This window comes from Neolamprologus brichardi, chromosome 17, assembly GCF_056152115.1.
Source record: "Neolamprologus brichardi isolate AB-2024 chromosome 17, ASM5615211v1, whole genome shotgun sequence".
In the NCBI taxonomy this organism is placed as follows: Eukaryota; Metazoa; Chordata; class Actinopteri; order Cichliformes; family Cichlidae; genus Neolamprologus; species Neolamprologus brichardi.
This window is the reverse complement of record NC_142120.1, coordinates 26,810,507-26,835,566: the sequence shown is the minus strand read 5'-3', so window position 1 is coordinate 26,835,566 and position 25,060 is coordinate 26,810,507. Positions and strand designations below refer to the sequence as shown.

Below are 25,060 nucleotides of genomic sequence, written 5' to 3'. Positions count from 1 at the left end.
CTGTGTGGATCGGCGCGCTTGTATTCAAATGGTTTCCCCATGTAATGGTCTGCAAGAGGATGTAGAGAGCCATAGCCCTGTCCCCCAGGGCATGAAGCAGGCATGGAGGAGATCCAGGCCCCAGACATCCAGAGGCCCCAGAGTGCAAAAGCCCAAGGAGGACCACCGGAGGGGCATCCGTGCTTTATGATTTACCTTCAAGCAACAGCTTTACCAAAAGAAGCTAGGCCATTAGTATCACTCAAGAAAAAATAATGCAAATATTTCTACAATCTAATAGCAGTCTTTTCTCTCATCACACTAGGTGACCTTAACATGCTCACTTAAAGTTATACTTTCCGCTGTGAAACTGGGCTAAAGAGCCAGAGGGAGATGGCAATGATGCAGATGTGGCAGGAAATTCTTTTTTCCTTTTACCACAACAAAAGGAACAGCAGAATGTGCTGACCTGTTTAACATTAATGGACTGGTTGTTTAAAAAAGTATCTAAGTACCTGATGACTTTGTTGCAGAATATCATATTACTCATCGCAGAAACAATAATCTGAGCATTGTGAGGCACCGCTTTGTGTCACGCTACAGCTAACACTGCAGTGTGAGGCATTATATAGATGTTTTTACTGTATTATAGTTTATGGATAAATATAGAAATGACCACCCAGAGAAAGATATAAGAGAAAACTTCTTGACAGTTAGGCTGACAATTAAAACATAAAACCAGCAGATGTTTCAGCTTTCAGGTCCCCCTCCTGTGAAACCAGCTCCAAGTTGAGATTTGAGAAACAGACATTCTCACTGTTTTTAAGATTAGGCTTAAAACTTTTTTGATAAAGCATATAATTTCTCGTGTTTATACTCTGCACGTAAATCATTCGTTGTTGTTAATCTCTCTTCCACAGTGTGTCTTTTATTCTGTCTCCCCTCCCTGAGCCTGTTTCTGCTGGAGCTTTCTTCCTGTTAAAAGGGAGTTTTTCCTTCCCGCTGTTGCCAAGTGCTTGTTCATAGGGGGCCGTGTGATTGTTTGGGTTTTCTCTGTATTATTGTCTTTACCTTACAGTGTGAAATACCTTGACACCACTGCTGTTGTGACTTGCACTATATAGATAAAGTTGAACTGAATAAAATCCACTGAAATCAGTGCATGTCAATTAGATTTCCCAGTGATTTGAAAAATTGCACCACAGATCACCAGAGCCAGAGGAATTTTGCATCACTCTCTTGCTTGCAGGCACACCCTTCTGAAAACGTCTGTAGAATTTTATAGAACTTCCTTAACTTGTTAATTCACTCATGGGAGAAAGGGGGAAAAATGATTGCTCATTATTTGCATGTAGCTCCTCCTGTTCTTTACAAACATCTTGCATGTCTGAATAAATTTCTCACTAATGAGGTCAAGGATGTCAATTTCACTGGCCCTGACATCACCACTACCCCACCTCGCCTCCCACGCACAGGAAACACGGTGAGGTCATTGTCCCGGATTACTGTTGCATCTGTGTGCATTTGTGTTTGAGAAACAAATAGATGTTTGCTTTGATGAGGATTTTTTTCCTTTTAACAACCTTTACAGAGTCTCCCTTTAAAGGCGTCTGACCGAACAGTGTCCTGTCTTGTTCACTAGACAGTGTGCCGCAATGTTGTGTGTCACACAGGACAACGAATGCTGGGAGTGGCTGGAGAGTTTTGATCAGATGCCCTGCCTCTCCAGAGCACTCGGCAAAGGAGTTCTGTGTCTTATGACGCTCAGAATGATTTAATCCCTGCAGGAATGCATTTCTAGTTTCTCTTACCATTTCTGTAAACACCAAACTGTTCTGCCAACAAACAGACACTTACCATTGTCCTGCAGCAAAAGGCTGGAATCGGACAGTCGGGGAAGAAAAAATAACCTGATGGAAATCCAGCGTGAAACAAAGCAAACAGAGGTCTGCATCTGCCAGGCGGTTCTCACCGCAGCTTTCCCCTTTCTGGTTATCCTAGTTATTAGCCATAACAAACAATCAGCATACTGCCTCTGAAGAGAGGGAATTAACACTCACAGGGATGCTAAATGGATTCCATAGATAGTTTGACATGTGAGACTGTGAAGTACTTCAATCTCTTGAACAGCACGATCCGCAGTGAAACCTGTGCAAACAGCCAGTCGCATGCTTATTTGCTCAGCGTATTCAACAAACACAGAATCCCTCAGAATCCAATTTTGACAGCAGCAGGCGAAACCTTTGTTTGGTTTGTAGTTATTAATAGTGTGTTGGTGTAAGGCTGTGCAGTAAATCACTATAGTAATATTGCTTCGTGTGTGTATGTACACAGTTCATACTACTGGCCAACAACAGTTGGAGGCTGATCCTTTGGTTTATTTGGGGAAGTCCCATCCATCTCTCCTCCCTCAGTGCTCTGTGGTTCATGCTTGGCAGTATAGAATAATATACTGTTATGTTAGGCGAGAACAGCAGTTAGCATTTGGGAAGTTGAAATGGTACTGCCAAAATCAATGCTACCCCTTAAAAACATACACATAGAACGGCTCAGCCCCTACATGCCTTGGATTCATCTTTCCCCCTTTCGTTGAGATTGAGCTCAAAAGGTCAGATCGCATAATAGGTTTGTAAGACGATATGTTTTCCGTTTATTGGAAAGGTTGTTTTCAAAGAAAATCTTAAGATGGGAATGACTGGGTCAGTGGACATCAAGGGGATTAGGCAGTATCTTTTGAGCCGGAGCAGCCACTTCTCAGTTTAGGGTCTTTGATTTCATTGGTAGTGTTGAGAGTGGGCTGAATGAAAGCAGCCTAAACATCAGCTGAACTATGGCCAGGTGAGGATCAATGTTCAAATCTTCGAAGCAAAACTGATGACAGACTCGTCTCTAGCCTTCACACCTCCTACAGGCCTGTGCTATTTAGCCACAAAGGTGCTTCCCCTATTGCCTCAGTTGGTTTCAGATGTGTCACGTGGTCATGGAGGTTTCTACCTTCACTCATCCCCATTACCGCCCTCAAATCGCTATTTGTTATCCCAGATCACCATGGTAGCCAAGAATCTTGTTGACTGAGGTGCTTGCTTTGAGTGGCATAATTGCACCACAAGTCGAGGGCACCGCCACTGCTCTCCCAGCCTTTGCCAAGGCCCATCAAGGCCCTGCAGCAGGACGAGCAAACCTCAAGATGTCAGTCTGCACTATTTTAATTTAGTCAAACTACTGGATGCCGCCATCTTTATTTTAGACCCTGGGTTCAAAAGTGTGGAGGCGGTGCTCTTAGTGTTAAAACTCAAGGACAACATGTATCATAAACTCCTCTCTCATTTTCTCCTTTTCTTTCTCCACACGATTTTTTACACTCTATTCATTTAGTTGCATTACACCCAGTTTAAAAAAAAAAAAAAAGTGCCTTTTTTGCTTGTTGTCTTTGACTTCTCAATCCTCCAGCTCCATTCCCAAATCTTCTTGCACCACATTTCTTTCTCGCTGCACCCTCCCTGTCAGTTGAGTCAGCCCAGAACGAGGGCAGCAGTCTGTCAGGTGTGAATAGACGCTATGTTGGCGGAGCTGAGCTCATGACCTGTCTTGGATGTAATGCAAATATTCTCCCTCGGCTGAGGCTCCAGAGATCAGTCAGAATGTGAATTGTGCAATAACAGTGATGGCAGACACTGACAGGTCTTTGGTCTGGGTGGAATTTGGCCAACCCCCCCGACTCAGGGAAGATTCCTCCTGCAAAATCACTCAGTGCTCGTGCAAGTCAGGTATTTTGTTCATAACTCAGCAGAGATAAAGAAGATGGGTATGGAACGAGTAGGCATTCGTTTTGAAGTAAATACGGCTAGTGAGTTGATCTAAATCCGAAAATGTCTGGGAGTGGAGATAGATATTAAGGGTTACATTTTTCACTTGAAATCTACCAGAAATCCTTTGACTCCCCAAGGCCATTTCTCAAAGACGGAGTGGGATTATGGGATTTGCAGTTCTGGTTGAATTCCAAAACAGGTGTGTAAACCCTGTGTTGAGGTAACTGAAGAGTTTCTATGACAACGCTGTGGCAATCCGAATTAGGTTTCGGCTATTTTTTCTTTTTCCACCTCCGAAACGTGGCCAGTTCAGACAGGCTCATGACACAAATGACTCACCTGTCAAACACCTAGGAAAAAGCTGGAATGAGTTTGTGCTTTATCTTTTTGAGGGGGAAATAGTATTTTTATAAATGATCTCTGTCTTTTATACACTGTTACTGTGGTGGATACTCTCATTAAACATGACAAAAGTGAGTTCAGCATGTGTACTAATTACTCTGAGCCAAGCGTGCAGGTTCCAGACTACGTTTCAGACTGTTTTTTCTTTTTTTCCCAACAATCAGTTCACTTCCTATGAACAAGCACTTGGTGACAGTGAGAAGGAAAAACTCCCTTTTGACAGGAAGAAACCTCCAGCAGAACCAGACTCATGGAGGTCTGGCCGTCTGCCACAACCTGTTGTGGGTGAAGGGAGGAGACAGGACAAAAGACACACTGTAGAAGAGAGCCAGAGATTAATAATAACCATGTAATAAATGCAGAGTGGATTATAAATACAGAGAGTGAAAAGAGGTGGCTGAAGAAAAAACACTCAGTGCATCATGGGAAGCCACCAGCAAGCCTAGGCCTATTAGAATGTAACTAATAGCTCTTTTCCACTAGTCCCTGCTCTTGTCGGCTCAGCTCGACTTGACTTGGTTTTTATGGCTTTCCATTAGGTGAAAGTACCTGGTTTAAGGCATATTTAAGCACCTACTTGGCCGGAGTTCCAAGCAATGTGGCATCAGCTGATGAGTCATGAGAGCATCTCCCTTACGAAAAATCAAAACCGCAATTGTTGAAACCTGGCAATAAGGGAACTGACTAACAATGGAGTCTGACAAAAAGCCATTCACTGAGCATCTGTTATACCAACTGCTAGGCGTCCTCCATTATGTTCCCGAAAGTCCTGTGACTTTCGGCCACGTATTTTGTGTGCGACTTTGGCCCATGTTGATATAATGAACCCACACACATTAGGGTGATTGTAATTGAAAACATCCGAAACAGAGTTCAGTGGAGCTGCATTAAGTCGAGCCTAGTAGGTACTAGTGGAAAAGTGCTATTAGAGAGGGTTCAGGGTCACATGATCCAGCCCTAACTATACGCTTTATCAAAAAGGAAAGGTTTTTAACTCTAATCTTAAAGGGAGGGGAAGGGAGCTAAAACTGTATCTTTCAGACTAGTATGAACCCAAAAGCTGAACTAAAATCCAGTAAATCCAGGGAGGTGAATGAGGATTATTTTGGACAGTGACTCATGCAGAGCTACTCTAGTAGAGTCAAAAATTACAAATGCAGAACTGGAAATGATCATTATATGACCTATAAACAGTACTTCTTTTACAATGTGGTTCATTAAGAGTCTGGGTACCAAGCCATTCCACAGTTTTCATTAAGAAAATAGAGAACCCGATAACATCCTGTGAGTAATCTTGGAATATACTTAGAAGGTGATGAAAACATACACCAGGTCTGAAGGTGGAAGAGGAAACTTGGAATGAAGGAAGGAAGTAGGTGTTTTTTACCTGTGCAAATATAACATTAAAGATCATCTTGATAAATGTTTGGCCTAATTCAGGACTTGAGTTTACTCAGCTTTTCAGTTTTTCCAGAGCTAATGTACCATTTTTTGCCTTCCCACAACCACACAATGTGTCTTCAGAATAAATGTTACAGAGGAGAGATTTGAATAAATTACACTGTGGTTGATTTCCGAACAGTAAATGCACATAAATACGCTCTCAGACAGTAATATAAATGAGTGTGACTCAGACATTTTGAGGTCTGGGTGTGTAAGGTCTGGTTCGTCACACACTGTGAGACTTCACAATTCACCTTTCTTTAGCAGCACAATTCTAACGACAGAATCCGTTGAGTAACCTAGGTCGAGCTAAAATTTCCTCAAACCCGCAGTCCACTCCCCGAGTTCCCCAGAACCAAGCCCCCAGCTGACAGCTCCTGCCCTATCCTGTCTGGGCCCACGTGGCCTGGCTCTGCATTGGAAACATCTCCATACATTTCTCCTCAGCCTCCTCCTCCTTTTCCTCCCCGTCCCAGCTGTGCCAGCGAAGCCTGTGTGTTACGTTTTTCCTGTTGCTTCTCTGGCCAAAAAATGAAAAAGAATGGTGGAAAAAAAAGAAAAGCGCTTAAGTAAGACTGAGGCTGAGAGAGAGCGCGAGTGTCAGTTTCTGGCTTAGGTTTTGCTGTCTGCTCAGTTTTCACGGGCCGTGGTTTTATTAGACTTTCCGCCGGTCTAAGGTTAAACGGCCACCACTGCCCCCTTTGGGCTCAGAGCCTCTTGTTAGCCCCCCCAGTTCCCCCCTTGCTTGCCTCTACCCCTCCTCCTGGCTGCCCTGCAGTGCTGCTGCCAGTAAAGGAAACACATTAACACCCGGGCCAGTAACAGAGCAGGCTTTGTCCATGGCCAGGCAGGCCGGTCCATTAGGTCCATGCTCTGCTCCACACTGGACCAATTAGAGAAGGCAGGGAGCAGAGCCACTCCAAACAGAGGTGTGAGCTTTACAAGGAGACTACAGGTGTGCTCAGGGGGAAATAATAGACTTTATTACTGATTGGGGTACTGTGCTATACTGTATATCTCTGCCACCTTTTTAAGAGCCAGCTTGGCTCTGCAGAGTTTTGACAACCTGTGTTTAACCTGCAAACTTGAGTTTCCCTTGGATGTTGGATCAAATCAAACCCCTGCCTTCCAGTTTACTGCAGTTACCAGTCTGGGCTCTTGTTACAGTACATTCCCTTGCACATTGCCAGGTCCTAACATACACTATATAAAGGGCTTCACCTAATGAAAATTCTTGATGTAGAAAATATCTTGTAATCTTTTGAAAGCTGTGTCCTGTCCATATCTGTGAAAATCTATCATATCATCTTTCAGCACCTTGACCAACCATGATACCTGCATTGTTATTTATTTTTGTTTTTGTTTTTGCAGGCGTGTTGCCACTCTTTACATACCCATGTCTTCATCGCCTTATCCGGTCGTTAAGTGATGACGTGACGAATCCTACTTCCGGGCCTAAAGTAGTCTGCGTTTAATATGGCTTTTGTGTTGTTAACATGTTTAATGTTTTGTATTTTCTTCTATTTAATCTCAAAAAGCTCCTAAAACAGTCAGTGATCACTGTTGACCTCCCTTGGCTTTTATTACCGCTAATCATTTATTTAAGCTCAGTTTTTAAAACCTTAGGATGTAACTACAGCCCAGCCCATGCAGCAGTATATGAATGACTAACCTCGTATTGTGGATGGATTATCTCAGTTGTTCTCCTGGCTGAAGTTTGGTCCTTTTACAGCATCCTGCGATGCAATTAAATTTGTTCCTTACCACCGAGAACACTCACGTTAACTTTTATCGAGTGGAAAAAAAGTTAGCTTGTTTATATTATGCTAACATAGCTGTGTCGCTAGCGGTCACGTAGCACATCATTATATACCAGCTAGCCAAACTTCAGTAACCCTACAAACGTTACTGCTGTTTAGTTTTCTGTCTTCATTTATGTTGGAAGTGATAGCAGAGCTGTACGTTTTAATTTGTTTCCAAAACCCCGCAGTCAGGACATGCTATATTATATTTAGATACAAGCTAGCTTCCTGCTAACTTCTAACTCCGTTAAATGTCATAAATTCCGTTTTCATGGATGCCTCGATGTTAAACTCAATTGTTACACCTGGTAGAGCAGAACGCTGATCATTTTATTAAAGATGAAAGACTTTAGACAGTTTTTCAACTCTTAGTAATGCCATAGTGATCGTTTGATATATGGACCTGCAGCGTAGTTAAGGCCCAGACACGGCTAGTGACGTCAGACTTAACGACCGGATTAGATAGTTTCCTTTAATCCAACAGTCTTGTTGCCTCTGGTTCAGATCCAGAGCTCGTTTGAAGTAGGCCAAGTTTCTCTTAGAAGCGATGTTTGGTTTTGAAGAGCCCCTTTTAGCTTGTGGCACCATGTTAGCATTAGCAGCTTCTGACAGATGACTGGAGCTAAAGGCTGATGACATGTCTAGTCCAGCTGAAAGCAAAAGCTGAACCAGTGGGTTTTTTTTTTTATATGGTGGACTTCACTTGTCCACCATATACACTTGTTGTTCTTTGTAGTTTCATCGATAGCTTGTGATCAGTTGTCCTCTGTATTAACCTTCTCGTCTTTAATCAAGGCATTTGATCTGTTAGTTGCCATGAAGGAATAAGTGAACGTGGAGGCAAAAGGGGCGAGCATAAGGATTAGAGTGAGTTTTACAAGGGCCAAATCGTGATGGCTAGACGACGGGTCAGAGCCCTGTTGCTTTATCATTGAGTAAAGCTAAAATAGTACAAAAATTAAACAGTTTTCCATTTTTTTACATAAGGGGAGAGAATCTGTTCCAAATCAAAGCAGCAGCACCTGTCTCTAAAATCGAACTAAGCCCACAAGTATGAGTTGTGTAAAACATACAGTGCAACTCATACAGCAACATTGTGTATAGGCTTTGTGGTTAATACATCCACGTGGCAGTGATGGGATAAGAACCTGTCTGGCTAATGCAGATGAGAGCAAATCTGACAATCATGAATATGTCAGTGGTAGATGAATAATTGTTGGTTAATATGATTACAGAGTTAGCGGGAGTGGCGGTATCTGCCAGAACAGATGACCTGCCAGCTTTGAGAATAGCCCCTGAGGCCAGGAGAGATGATCATGCAAAGACGGGACAGGCCTGACATCGACGGGGGTTTCCACTGGCAGTTTATGCATGCTCTGTGGACACGTGCTATTTCAAAATCAACACACGCCATTTCAAAATCTGTGTGTCAATAATTTTGATTCATAGACTTGAGAACAATAGGTGGCTTTTAGCGTTGATCTCCGTTTTGTAGTGTGATCCAGAGGAAGCCGAGTGAATGTACAAATCCTCATTTGCACTTTATTAAACTCCAGCTCAACATGGCGGCTAAGCAGCACTGACACAGGGGGCCATGTGACCTGCTACCAGCACACAAGTATGCTGTATTTTCTTAAATAAGCGTGTCTAACCTTCCCTGGTCTGTTTCTGCTCAGGCCGCCCAGGGCTGTCGCTTTTCTATGAAATAATTACTACAAATTTTGTGCGTTCGCATGATTGGGTTCATGGGATTTTCCTGTGTCTAAATGGAGGCTCTGCTCCATGTCAGGGGAACAGTGATACAGTGTCGAGACAGAGCTGTGCTATTACAGCCAGGGACGGGCGCTGACCTAAAAGGCAACATTCATCTTAAGCATGATGAGTTCAAAAACAGCATGGAGGGGCTTTTAAGAGGGCTCCGAGGGGTCCACCAGGGTTGTGGGAGATTTATGTACAGCAGAAATGTTGAATGAGCTAAAAATAACCAACACTTTGATGCAAGTTTGAAGCTTTTCTTTGAAATTGTTTTCACAGATTCTACATAACTTCCATTTTAGACATAGATAGGAAAGACTAGCCAGAGTGAAACTCCTTAAGGGCTAATGTGCTGCTTCAACAAAGAAGGTGGTATTATTAGACATGACACCCTAATATTTAGTGTTGATTTCTATTGATATAATAGTGTATTTGGGTTGGAGGGCTGGCTCCCTGCAGCATCTTTTTCCCCACAGCGTGAGCAGAGAACATGACACCGGCCCACGGTGTCCCGCCAGAACACCCAAAAGTGCTTCTAACCGTTCAAGCCGCACAGAAACAGTCATTAGAAGCTCATTTGTTTTGCCACAGATCATATCGCCATGTGTGTCAGCCCAGATGAGGAGCATCGCCAGGTGATCTGGCATATGAATCAGCTGTCAGTGTGGTGTTCCTTTACTGGACACTGCAATCAGCAGAGCCAGGGTGGTCCTGTTTGGTTGTCAATTTCTGTGGAACTTCCCTGTTGTGTGTGTGTGTGTGCGATTTGTCTTGGATTTCAGCCAGATTTGTCACCAAAAGTGAATTCGCGAGGAAAATCAGAGGATTCTAAAGGCTCTAATGGTTGTCATGTGAGTTGGTAAAGACCTGATTTGACTCTGGGTTACTTTTTAACTTTCTCTTTTTTTTTTCTTGTTTTGGCTATAAGGGGTTTGGAAGAAAAGCGGAGGTTTGGAAGGCTGTTGCCGCGTGTGCTTACGTGTGTGTGGGGTCGACTGTTTTGAAGAAGTTTGTCTAGGATCTCTAAATTCTATTTTCATTTAGGAGGCCCTGACTTCACTTATCTGCTCCATATTTTTTCTATTTGTATTTCTTTCTTTTCTATTTCACTGGGCCAAACTGAACCTCTGTTACATTTCTATCCTTCGCGGAGCATAATCGAATTCAAAAGATGCTAACAAAGCATTATTAACGTGTGTGTTTTAGGTGCAAACTTTGTGACGCGTAAGATCACCCGTTCTGTGGCAAAGATTCACCTTGGCCAACTGGAATTCTTCAGCCTGGGCAACCTGGACTCCAAAAGGGACTGGGGCCATGCCAACGACTACGTGGAGGTAAAACAAACACCGCCATTACCACACACGAGCTTAGAGGAATATATACACACACACACAAACATACACGCACCATCACACGCATACTATCTCTGCCTCTGAGTTGAACCGGGTTCAGATGTGCACATAGTATTAACGGGGCATGTTTTCCCAGCTCATTCGAGGCCCCAATATGCGATCTGCATGAAGCCTCCTGTGATTGTCTGCCAAAAGAGAAACAGAGATAGAGAAAGAGAAGGGCAGCGGGAGGAGAGGGAGAGTGCCGCATGCTGTGAGGCCACAGAATGCACTCTGGTTTCCCACAACTCACCCATGTCCCAGATCCCTTCAGGCCCTCGTTTGCCATTCCCTGAACGCCTGCAAAAGAAAGAGAGATATTAAGGGAACGCTGCGTCCTGGGGATGATGACAGAAATACTGTGTTTGTATTAATGTAACGGTGCCAGCAGCAAGCAGAGAAGGAGGGGTGGGGAGGTGAAACGAACAGTGGGGTCGCCACGTTGAGAAGGAGACGGAGCTCTGAAATTGGGTGTATGTGGGTTTCTTTTGTTTCTCTCCAGTACGTGTGTGTGTGTGTGTGTGTGAGGAAGCACACATTCCTGCGTGTGTGAAAGTGTGTGATAGGTTAAGGTTGAAGAACGTGTGTGTGTATGTATGTTCAGATGAAAGACTCAACGGGTTGCCATGTCTGACAGCAGACCTCTTGCAGCAGGCTGTGTTATTATTAGGAGGTGATGGTGGTGGTGGTAGTGGGGGGTGCTCTTTGAGATGGGTGTGGAGGTGAGGAGGTTACAGCGGGGAACCTTAGTTTAACAGGAGAGCGCAGTGAGGGGGTCAAGGCATCAGAGCAGAGTGTTGCGGCTGTGGTTCGTGCTGTTAAGGCGGGGCAGGGAGCCCTCGGTGGCGTCAGCGAAGCATCAGTCACTGCGTGGTTACGGGAAGACGGCTCATCAGTCATGTCCAACGTAAGCACACTGTCATCTTTGGCTGCTGTGATAGGAAATCTGACGTGGTTTGCGAATGATAAAATGGAAGCATATCTTGTTAGTTTTTCAAAAAGAGACTGTGATTGTATTGTATGTATGTCATGCACATGGTTCACAGTGGATGAAATAAAGGATGGTGCACCCAACTATCAAACGACCCCTTTGAGTGAGCACTTGGAGACAGTGGGAAGGAAAAACTGCCTTTTAAGAAGAAGAACCAGACTGGAGGAGGGGCAGCTCCGTCACAGATTAATAATAACTAATTTTCAAATTAAAAGTGGTGTATAAAAAACCAAACAAGAGGTGCCTGAAGAAGAAACACTCAGTGCATCATGGGAAGACCCCAGCAAGCCTCGGACCATTGCAGCATTACTAAGAGAGGGTTCAGAGTCACATGATCCAGCCTGTGTGTTCCAGCTCTCATGTGAGAAAACAGTATCTGTGACTGACTGGCTTGAGACTTTTGATTAATTAGCAGTGTTAGCTATTGGAGTTTGAAGATCCTAGACATTAAAATGAGTGTGTTTTCCACTTTGTGGCAATTTAGAGTGAATTTCGAGAGTGCAGTGCAGGTTTTTTATTCCTTGATTGCAGCTGACGTGTAAAGTTTTCACGTGTGACTGATCCCATTAATACTCTGATTTGTACAGTACCAGATAATAATACTATATTATTACATGATCTCAGTTAATAAATATAAAATAAAATAAAATAAAATATATGAAAAAAGGCTAGCTTTTATTCTTGCGCTAGAAAAATGCTGGTTGTTGGGTCTCACTGAGCGCATTTCTTGATCTTGTTATGTTAGTCTGACTGACCATTTCTGTGCTTAATGCCAGTACGTGCAGCCGTGTTTATGTGTGCGTGCGCTTGCCTGTCCAGGGCACCCTGGCATGAGACGCTCCAGGTTTCCTGTGGGAACTGCCGACATTCCAGCTCTGGTGAATCAGGCACCTCCTCGCTCTGCTTCTCCTGTTTCGGAAAGGCGGATTTCGGGAAGCCAAACAGAAGCTGGAGGTGCTGAGGGGAACTGAGGTGGAGGCGAAGAAGGGAAGGGGTGAGGGGGATGAGATTTGAAAGAAGAGGTGAAACAGACGCGTGTTTGTGGGACGTTTGTGCATTATGCATAAGTGAACCATCCCTTCTGCTGAAAGTTCACCCCACCCAGAAGACCATCAAAGGCTGCGACTGTCACCACACCGCCCCCCCCTCCGTCTGCCTCCCTCGATTTTACTTTGAAATATCCATCCAGTCAGCATCAGCACTATGTTACCATGGCAAAGCCAAACAACTGGCAACCTGTAAACAGAACCATGTGTGTCTGCTTTAGGCTGACAACTGCTTTTCCTCCTGGACTCTCTTTCCCTCTCTTCACCCCACCCAGGACAGGGAAATTGCTTGTAATTGGCTGTGGATGGATTGCGGGTGGCAGGAGGGGTGTGCTGTGTGTCTGCTCTAACGACGTCTGAAGGCGTGCAGCTGGCTGGGCATCGTCTCAGCCTGGTATCGGGTGTCCATCCCAGGCAGGCAGACAGACAGGCCTAGAACTTCCCAGCTACCCTCACTGGAGGCCTTTATTATCATTATAGTATTAAGAAGCTTCAGCATAAAATCGACAGATAAAATAATTTAAATCCTCTTGATCTCATTTTCATGAAAGAGGTTAAGCTTTGGACTTTTTCGCTTTTGTGACTGTGTATGAAACATTTGGCTGGCCTTTTTTTCCCTCTTTTTCTTTCTCTCTTTTTTTTTTTTGATTGTGGTTCTCTGCGATTTGGCGATGCAGAACAAATTTCTGACTCTGAGCCTGCCCGAGTGAAAAGCAAACCCACAGCAATCAGTCAATGCGCTATCTGAGAAGATAAAGATGTAATAGTCAGCCACCCTTCGCCAGGACTGCCCTCCTCCCTACTCTCCCCCTCTCCTCTCACTCTATGCCGACATCCTGAGTAGGCTCATGGTGGGTACAGCTGTTTGGAGCCCCTACCACCTCCTCACCCCCTCTGTCACCCTCCCCTTCTGGCTGCAGAGAGCCATTTCCTGTGTGGAGAAGCAGGCTGATGGGGAGGGAGTGGGAGCAGGAGTCAGCCTAGTGGTTTTGGCCTTTTCTCCCCCTCGGGCCATCCTGCTTTAGTTTCTCGCTGTCTTTTTGTCCGTTTCCTCTCCCTCTTGTGTTTTATTCTTTATGTCCTTCCTACCTCTTAACCTTTTATTATTTCATCTTTGTACTGTCACAACTCCACCAAACTCTTGCTCCCTCTTGGTGAGCAGCTACCACCCAGTTACTAGATATTTCCCTCTGACATCTAATAAGCAGCTCCTATTTTTCTCCTGCCTTGAGCTGGCTTTCCTCTTCTCCCTGCTGTGTGTCTCGGCCTACAAACTGTTGCCAGATGAGATGTGGTTGACCCGATGGCACACCCCTCTTTCCCGCTCTTGTCTTCTTTGAGTATTTATTTTCAAAATATAATTACTTGTGAAACTCCCGTCGTTGGAAGGCATTTCATCGCTGTCCTAAATGTGTGTGGTTGCACCTGTATGGCAGTAGCTCTCTGATTCCTGGCATTGTGTGAAGGCAGCAGGGTGGCAGGACAGCCTCGAGGGTGTCATTTTTCACCTCGTTTATTTTTCTTATCCCTTTTTTTTCTGCTGCAGCTGCCTCTCCGTGCAATAATGGTTACAGATGAGGCTAATTAACCAATCACAAAGCAGATCAGGGCCAATCAAAGATGATTGATGAGAGCAGCAGGCCATCCATCACATGTTTTTGGCCTGGAAGGTGACAGTGAGGGCAGGCTAGGAGTGTTCGTACAGTAAGACAGACATTTACATCAACATTTTGAACTTTTAGTTATCCGGAGTGACTCAGTACCTCGTCATCATCTGTTTTGTCAAGACCGTAGGCTTGACGTAAACGTGGATGTCTGGCTCTGAGCATGGAAGAAAGTGGAAAAAACAACAACTTTGCATTTAAATGCATGGGTGCTGGATAAAGAAACAGCAGATATAACAGTGACATATTCAGCAGCCACTCTTCTTCAAACTTCTGACTAATACAGCATAACCATGATAAATTATTCAATTCAATTTAATTTAAATGGCACCAAATCACATAAAACCGTCACCTTAAGGCACTTTATACTGACTGAAAGACCCTACAACAATGCAGAAAAAACAAAGAACACCCCAACAATCAGATGACCCCCTATGAGCAAGCACTTGGCAACAGTGGGAAGGAAAAACTTTCTTTTAAGAGGAAGAAACCTCTAACAGAATCAGGCTCAGGGAGGGGCGGCCATCTACTGCAACTTGTTGGAGGTGAAGGGAGGAAGATGGAAGAAAGACATGCTGTGGAAGAGACCCAGAGATGAATGATAACTAATAATTAAACACAAAGTGAAGAGTGAAGAAACACTCAGCCCACGGCAGCCTAGGCCTATTAGGGAAACCTGACCTTAAGCTTTATCAAAAAGGAAAGATTTAGGCCTAATCTTAATGTAGAGACATTGTTCAGTGGAAGAGGGGCCCAAAGGCTCTGTCTCCCATTCTAATTTTAAATATCCTAAGAACCACAAGTAGCCCAGCAGTCTGCGAGTGAAGTCTCTCAGCTGTGATTTGCCATCAATCACGTGGAAATATGAAACGGTGCACACGACATTTTTCTGTATCCACAACACTTCACTTTTTAAGAGCATAAAGAATTGATGGTTAAGTACATGTAGGATTCAGTAATTCATTTCAGCACACATACCCAAAAGTCTAAATGTTATCTTATGCATCAGAACGGCACACAGTGACAGGACAAGAGGTTTATTTCTGGTGGTGTTGACCTATGATGATTTGGCAAAGAATGTTTTCACATGTCTACATGCAGTCCCGTGAAAGTACCAAGTACTCCTTTACTATTTCCACAGGAATTAAGAGGATAAGCAGCAATCGGATGCTTCTAATCAAATGAACTTGAATAACTGATGATCAGCAAGTTCGAACACTTCTGTAAAAGCAGATGTTTTGACGGTTTGCTGGTTTGGAGCATTCCTGCGAGCGGATGTGCCAGCAAATCCAACCCAACGTCAGACTGTGCAATGTTCCGTGAAACTTTAAAAACCCAGAGAGCCGTGCATAAATGAACACCCGCAGAGCACAGCGGTTATTCAGAGAGCTGATAAATGTCTTTGCCTGCTCAAAACACACACAACACTCACAACATAGCTAGAGTAATAAAGACCCACAATGGGAGCTAATAAGGGAGAGGAGAAGGAGCATTAGATTTCACCACCAAGACCTTCTGACTACAACAGCAGCTTCCTGAAACCTCTACGCCTACTTGTTGAGAACACCCACCTACTCATGCCTATACAAGTGCAGAGCAATACAGTGAGAAAGAGACTTTGACTGAAGCTACTGTCCCACACAGCGGCTGTGCACACACTGATGTACATGTGATTGTGTATGTGCACGCTCTCTTGTGTTCATTGCAGGTGAAATGTGAACTGCAGCTTTAGTAGTAGCTCAGTAAACAGGAGTTTGCCCCCCTCTGGGGAAAAGCAGTGAAACCTCACCAATCCTCCAGCCACCTCTCCATGCATGAATGCATACATACACACACTAACCCATGGGGCTTATTTCACCTACAAGTACATTCACACAGCATGATGACTGAAACAAATACAGCTCTTTATCCCTTATAAAGGACTGGTGAGGATATGTGAGCCCCAGGTTGCCCCCAAAGAGCCTTTAAAATCTTTTTTTTTGGGGGGGGATAATGGGCCTAACTCCAGACTTTCTATCTAGGGAGGCTCTTGAGGGTAAATGTTTTTATTCCATTGCAGTTTAAATACTCATCTTGTCGGAGTTGTAGTTTTATATATGCACCCTAAAGTTACCTGAAATAAGACCAACCTTTCTAGTTCAGTTGGCCTAAAAGAAATCCTCTAGCAACAGGTCTAGCAATTTTGTATGAAAAAAATAGAACAACAGCGCTGTGCACGCACTTGCTCCTGTGCTGTCGCTGAACCATGCTGCACAAAGAAGTTACTTATCACTTGCTCTGCCTACTATGGGGCATGAGAGAACATCCAGTAAACAGCGATGTTCATCTTTCTGTTCATCTTGCTTAAACTGTGCATTTCAGATTATTTTGAAAGAAACAAAATACTCCCCGTGCTATTTACCAGTTTATGTTATTATGACTGTTGATGAGTTTTGACAAATGTGGCCATGTGAAAAAAGAAAGTTTCCACAGGACTGTACTATATGCAGGCCTGTAAAACACCCTTACTGCCCCCACAGGAATTAAGAGGTCTCAGCAAATTCATCCCAAGATCAGATGTTGCAGTGCTTAGAGAAACTGCAAAAACCCAAGAGCCGCATGTCTCACACTACAGACTTCATTTAACACGTTCAATATTAAAGTTCATGACAGAAAAATTGGAAAAAGACTGAACCTATATGGCATGTTTGGAAAAGTCGCCAGGAGAAAGCTTCTTCTCCTTAAAAGAACATAACCACATGGTTTAGGTTTTCAAAGATGCGTCTGAACTAACCACAAGACTTTTGAAACAATGTTAGACAAGATCAAAACGGTGATGTTTGGTCGTAATACATGCTGCCATGTTTGGTGAAAACCAACACAGCATACCAGCACGGTGGTAGAAGGCTTGTGATTTTGGTTTGTTTTGCTCGTGTGTATCCCACAGTATGCTAGTCAAACGTGAGTTCATTAGTCCAATAGCTAACGCTAGGTCAAAATTAGGTTATTTAACAGGACAATGATCCTAAGCATAATAAGAACCGTGAATGGTTGAAAAAGGATCAAAGAGTTGCAAAAGAATCTACAAGTCTAGACCTCAGTCTTTGAACACTAATAGACCTTTAACAGGCATTTGCTCATGCAACCTCAATGAAGTTGTAAAGAAGAGTAGGGGCAAAAGTCTTCTACAAGACTGAGCCACTGATAAAGTCATAGAGAAAACAATTACTTCAGGTTTTTGGTGCGTATAGTGGTTCTACAAACCACTGGATCTCATGGTGTACATAGTTCTTTAGAGGACTGAGTCCTTTAATGTAGAAGAAGCCAAAATGACATCAAAAATTCAAAATGTTGAAATTCCTCTTAGACTGAGAGAAACTTAGAGTTCCAAGGAGATTTTTGTGTGTACCAGATATCATACATGTATGATATATGTAGGGGTCGTATGGAGCCATTTTCCACTATCCGTGTGGAAAACCGCTTTTGACGTGTTCATGGTTTCACAACATTTTAAGCTGGTTTAAAGGCCCAAAAGCAGTTTATTTGTGTGAACAATAAGAGAAAGAGCAGTTTCATAGCACGTTCACACATTTCAGTGCTTGCACCCTAATCTGAGAAAAAGAAAGCTGCAAAAAAAAGCAGTTCAGAATAAAAACTATTGGGTCATAATATCTTTGCTTTCTTACTGATGACGTACAGTTTTAACATGTATGTTTTGAAATTTTACTGCAACACAAATTTCATGTTTGCCAATATAATTACCATAAGTTGCAAATATTTTTTCTATTTTTTTTTTTTTTGACCCTCATACCTGAACTTACTTGGCCATACTCAGGTAGGAAGACGAGAGCTGGCTCTGCATAATCACTGAGTGAAACGGTGTAGGAGTTGAGCTTTGATAGAAATAATGAATTGGGTGAGATTCTTGAGACAGATGTCCAGGGAGGCACTCTTGCCCCATCTGTCCAGATCCTAAATCACTGAACATGTTTACTGTGGCATCGCACCAGAGGGACAGAGAGAGCGAGGGGCAGTGGGAGTCTTAGAAAGGCGAAATGTTGAATATGTTCACAGCACAGATAATTCAGCGGGATGATTAATTGAGGAAAGATTGGGTAAAATCTACTCCCCCTGATGCTCTAACAATAGAAGAACAGATAACAGATCCATGATAGAAGTGAGGAGACCTTGTTAGGGTCGCTTTCAGTGCGTGAAGGTTGTATGTGTTTCTACATGTGATATGTATTTCAGCTGGGAACACTGCCACGAAACCCCAGTAAGTGTCCTTGTTTTTAGGGAGATTTTCAGGCTTTTCAGAGAATTACTTCCTTTTCTTGCCCGTTCTCCTGTAGTGTTCACTTCTTTTTGGCCTGTTCTGCTCGTTGTAAAAAAGTCAGACCTTGGAAGTGAATATATGGCAGGTAATCAGTTTGACTGTTAGATTTATGCAGGTAAAGAGTAATAAATAATGACTGCACTTTTAGAAGTTATATTACATGTACCTGGAAGTAAAGTGCGTTGTGTCATTAAAATAAAAATAAAAAAACAAAGCTATGAAAATGTTAGGTAAATGAGGCCAAACCTTAAAATCACATTTTATACATAAAGAAAATGTACCAGCCTTTTTAACTTCAAAAGGCAAACCTGCTGCCTTCCATGTTTAACAGCTAAAGAGGCCATACTCTGTGTTCAGACAGTAAGCAGAGGGTGATGGGATGGTTCCTCAATGATCCATAGAACAGGAAAATTGACTCTAATCAACTCAAATTTGACTCTAATCAACTCAAATGTTGTTAAAGTGAGTAGTTTTGCAAAGTTTTGTTGTGCCGTTTTCATCAAAACCCACAAACTCCATCTTCTGACATGCAGAAACAAGATGAACCTACTGACTGATCTGAGAAAATGGATTTGCTGAAAGGAAATGTATGTGGAAAATAAAGCAGCACATAGACTTGCATAGTGAAATCTCTTCAGTCACATCAGTTTTAACTGTAACTTTTGGACCAACATAGATTGGAAACACTTGAGCTGGAAAAGTAAATGGAAATATGAACAATTACAAGACGGTGCAAACTTGATCTAGTAAAGACTGATAGAATGAAAAGCTCCAGGACAGCTGCTGGAGTGTGTGGTTAGATGTGCTATGTTTTTGATGTGCAGTTGCTCTGTGTTTGGATCCTTAAATATCGTTAAACTCCTCAGATCTTGTGTCTCGAACTAAATTAGCTTTGTTTTTCTTGCTTATTAGTCAGTGTTTCTGATCTTTTTGGGCTTACCATCTCTTAAAAATAAGGCGAAAAGCACTCATTATCCCCTGCTGTGGGAGTAGGCAATGAAAATAATTAACTCTGACACAAGTAACGACTTTATTTTCCTGTTTCAAGGCCGTTTCACTCAATAAAAGTTGGGAAATGTAGAGTCTACAGGAATACAGTACCAAAACCATCTACCATCACCAACTTTGTAAGAACAGCTTTTGGAGGTTGTAATGTTAGATTTACTGAGGGTTTTTTTTTTTTTGCAGTATTGATTGTTAGAGCAAATCATTTTTACATCAAAGGTAAATGATACATTTACAGTAGAACTGCCAACACTTTTTTTCCCTGACTGGAGGCTTCAAAAACAGCCAGTTGTTGCTTGAGTTTGCCTTTTAGAAGAAACCACTGCCTGTCCAGCTGGATGGCGGGAAGACTCTGGTATGAAGATTGTCTTGCTGTAGGTCATTTTTAAAATAGAGAAGAAATGTTTCAGGAAACCTTTTGGACAAGAAAGAATCTTTGCTTACCAGCATGGAACATGCACTTGTGTTTTTGTAGCCTGGACCTTAGGAATAAGTCTTTGTAATAAGAAGAAAAGAGAAATGGCTGTACTGCTACTGCTGAGCTCTAGCGGTACTTCAGAAAAGTTCTGTGTCTGTGTGCGCAGGCCGCAGCAGCTGGCCATCTCTCTCAGACTGACAGGCCTAAGCTCACCCCTGCTGGGCTGAGGATGAAAGCAGATGCTCTCCTCCTTCCTTTCCCGCTCTGTTTTTCTCTCCTTTCTCTTTGCGGCCTTGTGTAACCAGAATCCTCAGCTTTCATACGGAGCCTGCAGGATAGTTTGCACCCTGGAGTCCTGCAGAAAGCAGAGACACACATACACCAAGTGACTGACATATTTGATGCTTTACTTTGAAAAATCTAAGCAGATTTTTCTGTGATTGCAAAGTAAGCCAAACTGTTGATATGGATCCGTGTTTATTGCTGTCTTAACACAACGCCATTGTATGAGAACCCAAGTGCATACCAGTAGAAATGAGCACAAATTATCATGTGAAGAAAGAAAAGAAGCTATAAACGGCATAGTTTGCCTAAACATTCAACGACAGTGTTCAGTATTTATGTTTTCCATAGTCTGCACTTAAAAATTGCAGTCAGCTTTGCAGTTTTCAGTAGATGGATTTTGATGCAACCACTGATTATTGATGCGAACATGCTACACAACTTAATATACCAAGAAATTAAAGTAGGTCAGCACTTCTCTTAATTAAAAATGGAAAACAAAGGCCACAGAGTGTGCTTCTTTCAGTGTGTCCTCACCTGTTTGTTCTTAGGGTCAGCGCAAGATTTCAGCAGGTTTGGTTGAAGACAAATTTATGGGTGAGGTGACACCTAAACACATGCAAAAGAGAAATATACCTCCCACCTACAAAGCAGGGAGCAGGACAGGAAATAACGGATGGACTGACGTCTCTAGAGGGGGGTTGCTGGTAGTTATGCAGGGCACCCCGCTGGGGATTTAACAGATCAGCACAGGAGGGAGGGAGTCAGCTGGTGATGACGAGAAAGAGTGTGTGAGAGAAGGCTGAAGCCTAATGACTCTTTTCTACTAGCAGCTACTCAGCTTGGCTGACTCTGCTCAAATTTGGTGGTTTCCCATTACAACTAAGTACGAGCTCAGTGTGGGTGGAGTCATTTTAATCCATGACGTCGTTTGTATGTGACACAAACAAAACAATGGAGGATGTCTGCACCTCATCGGTGGACCACGGTGTTGGTTTGTGTGTAACTATTTCCCTTGTTGCCGTGTTTTAAAAAATGGAGGGTTTGTTTTAAGTGAAGGCATTGTGCTCGTGACTATTCCAGTGACATCACTCCCTGGCCAATCAGAGTCATGGAGTCTGAGGTCACATTTCTGGGGTCAAGTTAGCAATTGCATGCTTCCTGTTTGTGAGTATACGACGATTGTCTGTGAGAAATGTGCAGAATTTGCAAATCTATTGCCAGCTTAATACACAGATACTCAGATCAAACAGAAAGTCATATGAACTACGGATATTCGGTCTTGCCAGAATCTCATTTTGAAACAAGAAATTCAGAAATGACTCCACAAATAGTAACGTAGTCGCTGCAGAACGGCAACTGCTAAGCGGCATAAGGGCTCAATATGCTTTTTTTAGAGGAACATACCAAAATGCAAGCAGTTGGCAACAGTTTTGTTGAGTCCCTGATTGCAAAGAGACCCGTTGCAGGCAAGTTGCAGTCCGTGGTGCAGACTGGCTTACACTGAGTGAAAGTTGCAAACGTTCACCAACGATGGCAGTCAGTCCGAGTCAGACAATGATTGTCTGGAGACGTGTTGCCTCCCACCAGGTGACCTGTGCAGGTGGCTTGCAGTCAGAAATGGTCACTCGGAGGTTGACGGGTGTTTGCACGTTCAGCTGCGTCTACTTCCAGTAAGTCACCAAATGCAACCAATGACCTGTCCTAGTCGCAAGGGAGTTACTATCCTATTTTTGTTGTGTGTGTGTTTAATTTCACTGTATGTGACTGTAGTGTGATGCTCTTTAACACCGTCAGAATCAGTCGCATGCAGTCTGTTGATGTCCCAGCTGAGGGTCTTATGGAAAAATTATGTCTTTAATAGAAAACATAATATCTGTCACATATTTTCCACACGAAAGATAACATTTTTAGCAATTTTTCATTTAAAGGAGCTGTTCACGAAGCAGGAAAGAAAGTACTTGTTTAAACAAGGAATCATGTTTCAGGACTGTTTCTATTTACTTATTACTTTGAACTGACTTTTTTCTTGTTTACTAATCAGTAAACTTTGGTTAGATTCACTTTAAACCCTTTTTGAAATCCACTTCACAGAGAGGGAGAGAGAGAGAAGCAGTAGTTAGGGAGTCCACAGCTGGCCTGTGAAACTGAGACACTCCCTGATTGGGACGGACAAGTGTGAGAGGCACTTTAATGCAATAATCCCTCCCAGGCCTGTGTGTGTCTGTGTGCGTTTAAATGTTGTCATACAGAAAAGACTAAGCCTCTGTAGTGACATTTTAGGGAGTATCGGTGTAGCGTGGGGAGTGAATTGAAGCTGTCACTCGTCCAGCAGACAGGCCTGATGGAGTAGAGGGATGTTTAGAGGGCTGGGAGTGGGGGTGGGAGGGTCATCTTGTTTTAATTGTCTGAGGAGTCTGGCCAACTCTTTGGGGCTGGAATGTGTGTGACCTCTTCTCTCTCTCCTTCACACTCCCGCGCTCGCGCTCTGTGCGCGTCGCCCTCAGTCGAGCAGCTCGTGGGAAGATTCTCGCTCCGGATTTTTCGAAACCGGGCCAAATTTTGCAAGAGCTCGATCACAGTCTCGGTGCTTCTCTTTATCTCACAGCTCTCCCACTCTGTGTCCCACTCTTTCCGTGGTGTTTTTTTGTGACTGACTGACCCCTTTGATTCTCAGCTTTCTGTGTGATGCCGTGTTTCTTTGCACATGGATTTAAGAGAGTGGAAACTGTCAAAGTTCAACAGTTTTTATGTACTCTGTGTTAAATTTCAGTTTAATATTCTTATGTTTTTTTCCAGGATATCAGTACATATTACTTTAGATATTAAAGCCAATGCTGGGAGACCATTAGCTCAAATTATCCAGTCTTAGAAAATGCTCTTCAGTTGCCACATTACTGCAAAGATAAACACCTACCCATGAAAGCTAAAGCTTTTCCCCTTTTTGGGTGGTTTAAACAAAAGTGTTAAGAGTGGAGCTCCAGAGTTTTGTATGTGGAACTTTATATCTGGCAAGGCTGATTTTTTTTCTGATTCCTCTCATCGAATGCCGAATATTAACAGCCTGAAATGACCGTATTAGGGATATCCCCACTCATCAATGGACGCAGAGCCAATAAGTTTTGCATCACAGCGCTCATATCCGGTATAACAGTATACATGTGTATACATGTATGAAGGAAAATAAATTAACCAAACTTTTACTGTGGGTGTGTATGTCTGTCTGAGCTTTCAACACAGGTACTGAAGCTGGAGGGGAATTTAGATGCAAGCCCGCTGAGAGTTGGCTGTAGTGTATCGAGCGTGGCAGAGACAGCATCCCAGTCATTCCACTTCAAACAGGCCTGGTGGCTAGAATGAAATGGAAACATTTGTTGGGTCACAGCACTGAAAGCTTGTCTTCCCTCCTCACACAATGCCAGATGGCCTCCCGATGTTGTCTGTTTTTTATTAGACCTAAAGTAGATCAGCGTTCACACGAGCCTATGATATTAAACCAGTGTACGTCCCCGTACGCCACGCAGAACCGCACACAGATATTTTACACTTAAAATCATGCAGGAATGCGCAAGCATGTATATAAATGCTCCATGGTGGGAATTTGACTACCAGGGCCGTGCCACTAAAAAATATACTGTGATTATGTTAATATTGCACTACACATATGCAAACGCATGCATGCTATGTGTAAATGACCACATACGTTGTATAAAGAAACGTGTGTCCGAGTACAACAGGGTTCCAGACCAGCACATAATTGGTGAAGAAATGCTGTGCAGAGGTGTTGGTCTGATGGATGAGGAGAGAACTGACATGGCATTCAGAGCCTCTCTCTGTGTACCACAATGAGGCTTTCACTCGACGCTGCTCATATTGAACTTTATCCTTATTAAAACAGCCACGATGGAGAGCTGTGTATTTGCTTTTAGAAGGTGGGACTTTCTAAGGGGGTGCCAACGATCTCTTTTTTAATTAAGAAAGCCTAGCAATAGGAGTGTGTGTGTGTCAGTGTGACCTGAGGGGAGGCCCTGTCTGTGACCTCCAGTGATAGTGGTGGTTTGTTTTCATTCTAAACTTGCCCTAGAGTTACTGGTTTTGCACCTTATTTGACCTGGGCTTGAACTGGCTTCACCTCTCATTGAACCTTTGCTCCGCACCTTTTTTAAAAAATGTGATTTTATGGTGACACCTGTCTGATTTCTTTTTTACTTGTCCTGTTCCTGTTATTCGTATCTTTAAACTGGTTTCTCCCTAAGACTGGGGGATGTCATCCCAGGTTAGCAGGTTAGCAGCCAGTGCCATCAAAGTATCTTTTAACCAGCAACATCCATCCATCACTTGCCAAGAATCTGAGCAGAGAAGCCTCAACTTCTCTCGCTCAGGCCACCTCTTCAAGCTGTTCTGGGGGTAGACTGACTGGTAAATTAAACTGCTATTGTGCATTAATGAAATAAGAATAACACAGACTAGCATTTCTGGTGCCAACTAGCACAGCCACATTTAAACAGCTAGTTAATTGGCCTCATCCCTAGGTCTAATTTGTTGATTGGAGGGAGAGTGTTGTGTTCAGAGCCAGCCTCTAAAATACAGTCGAGGAATCCGCTTCCTCAACAGCTGTATTTCAGTTTCTTAGGCAGCTCCTTGTCAGACGCGCTCACATGTACGTGCGTGCGCGTGCACTCAATCAGATTGAATGATTGCACATTTGTCTTGACAGTCACTATAAAAAGAGCCGCCCACTAAACACTGCAGTCCTCT

The 25,060-nt window shown here is 43.2% G+C and overlaps 1 protein-coding gene across 1 annotated transcript in view; it reads left to right on the top strand.

Annotated features, from left to right (window-relative positions):
* The window catches only part of gmds (GDP-mannose 4,6-dehydratase), a 197,952-nt gene that overhangs the window by 79,881 nt on the left and 93,011 nt on the right, over positions 1–25,060 (top strand). Inside the window, exon 7 of the mRNA XM_006797833.3 lies at positions 10,397–10,524. Within this exon, the coding sequence (XP_006797896.1) occupies positions 10,397–10,524 (128 nt within the window). The remainder of the gene's footprint in view (positions 1–10,396; positions 10,525–25,060) is intronic.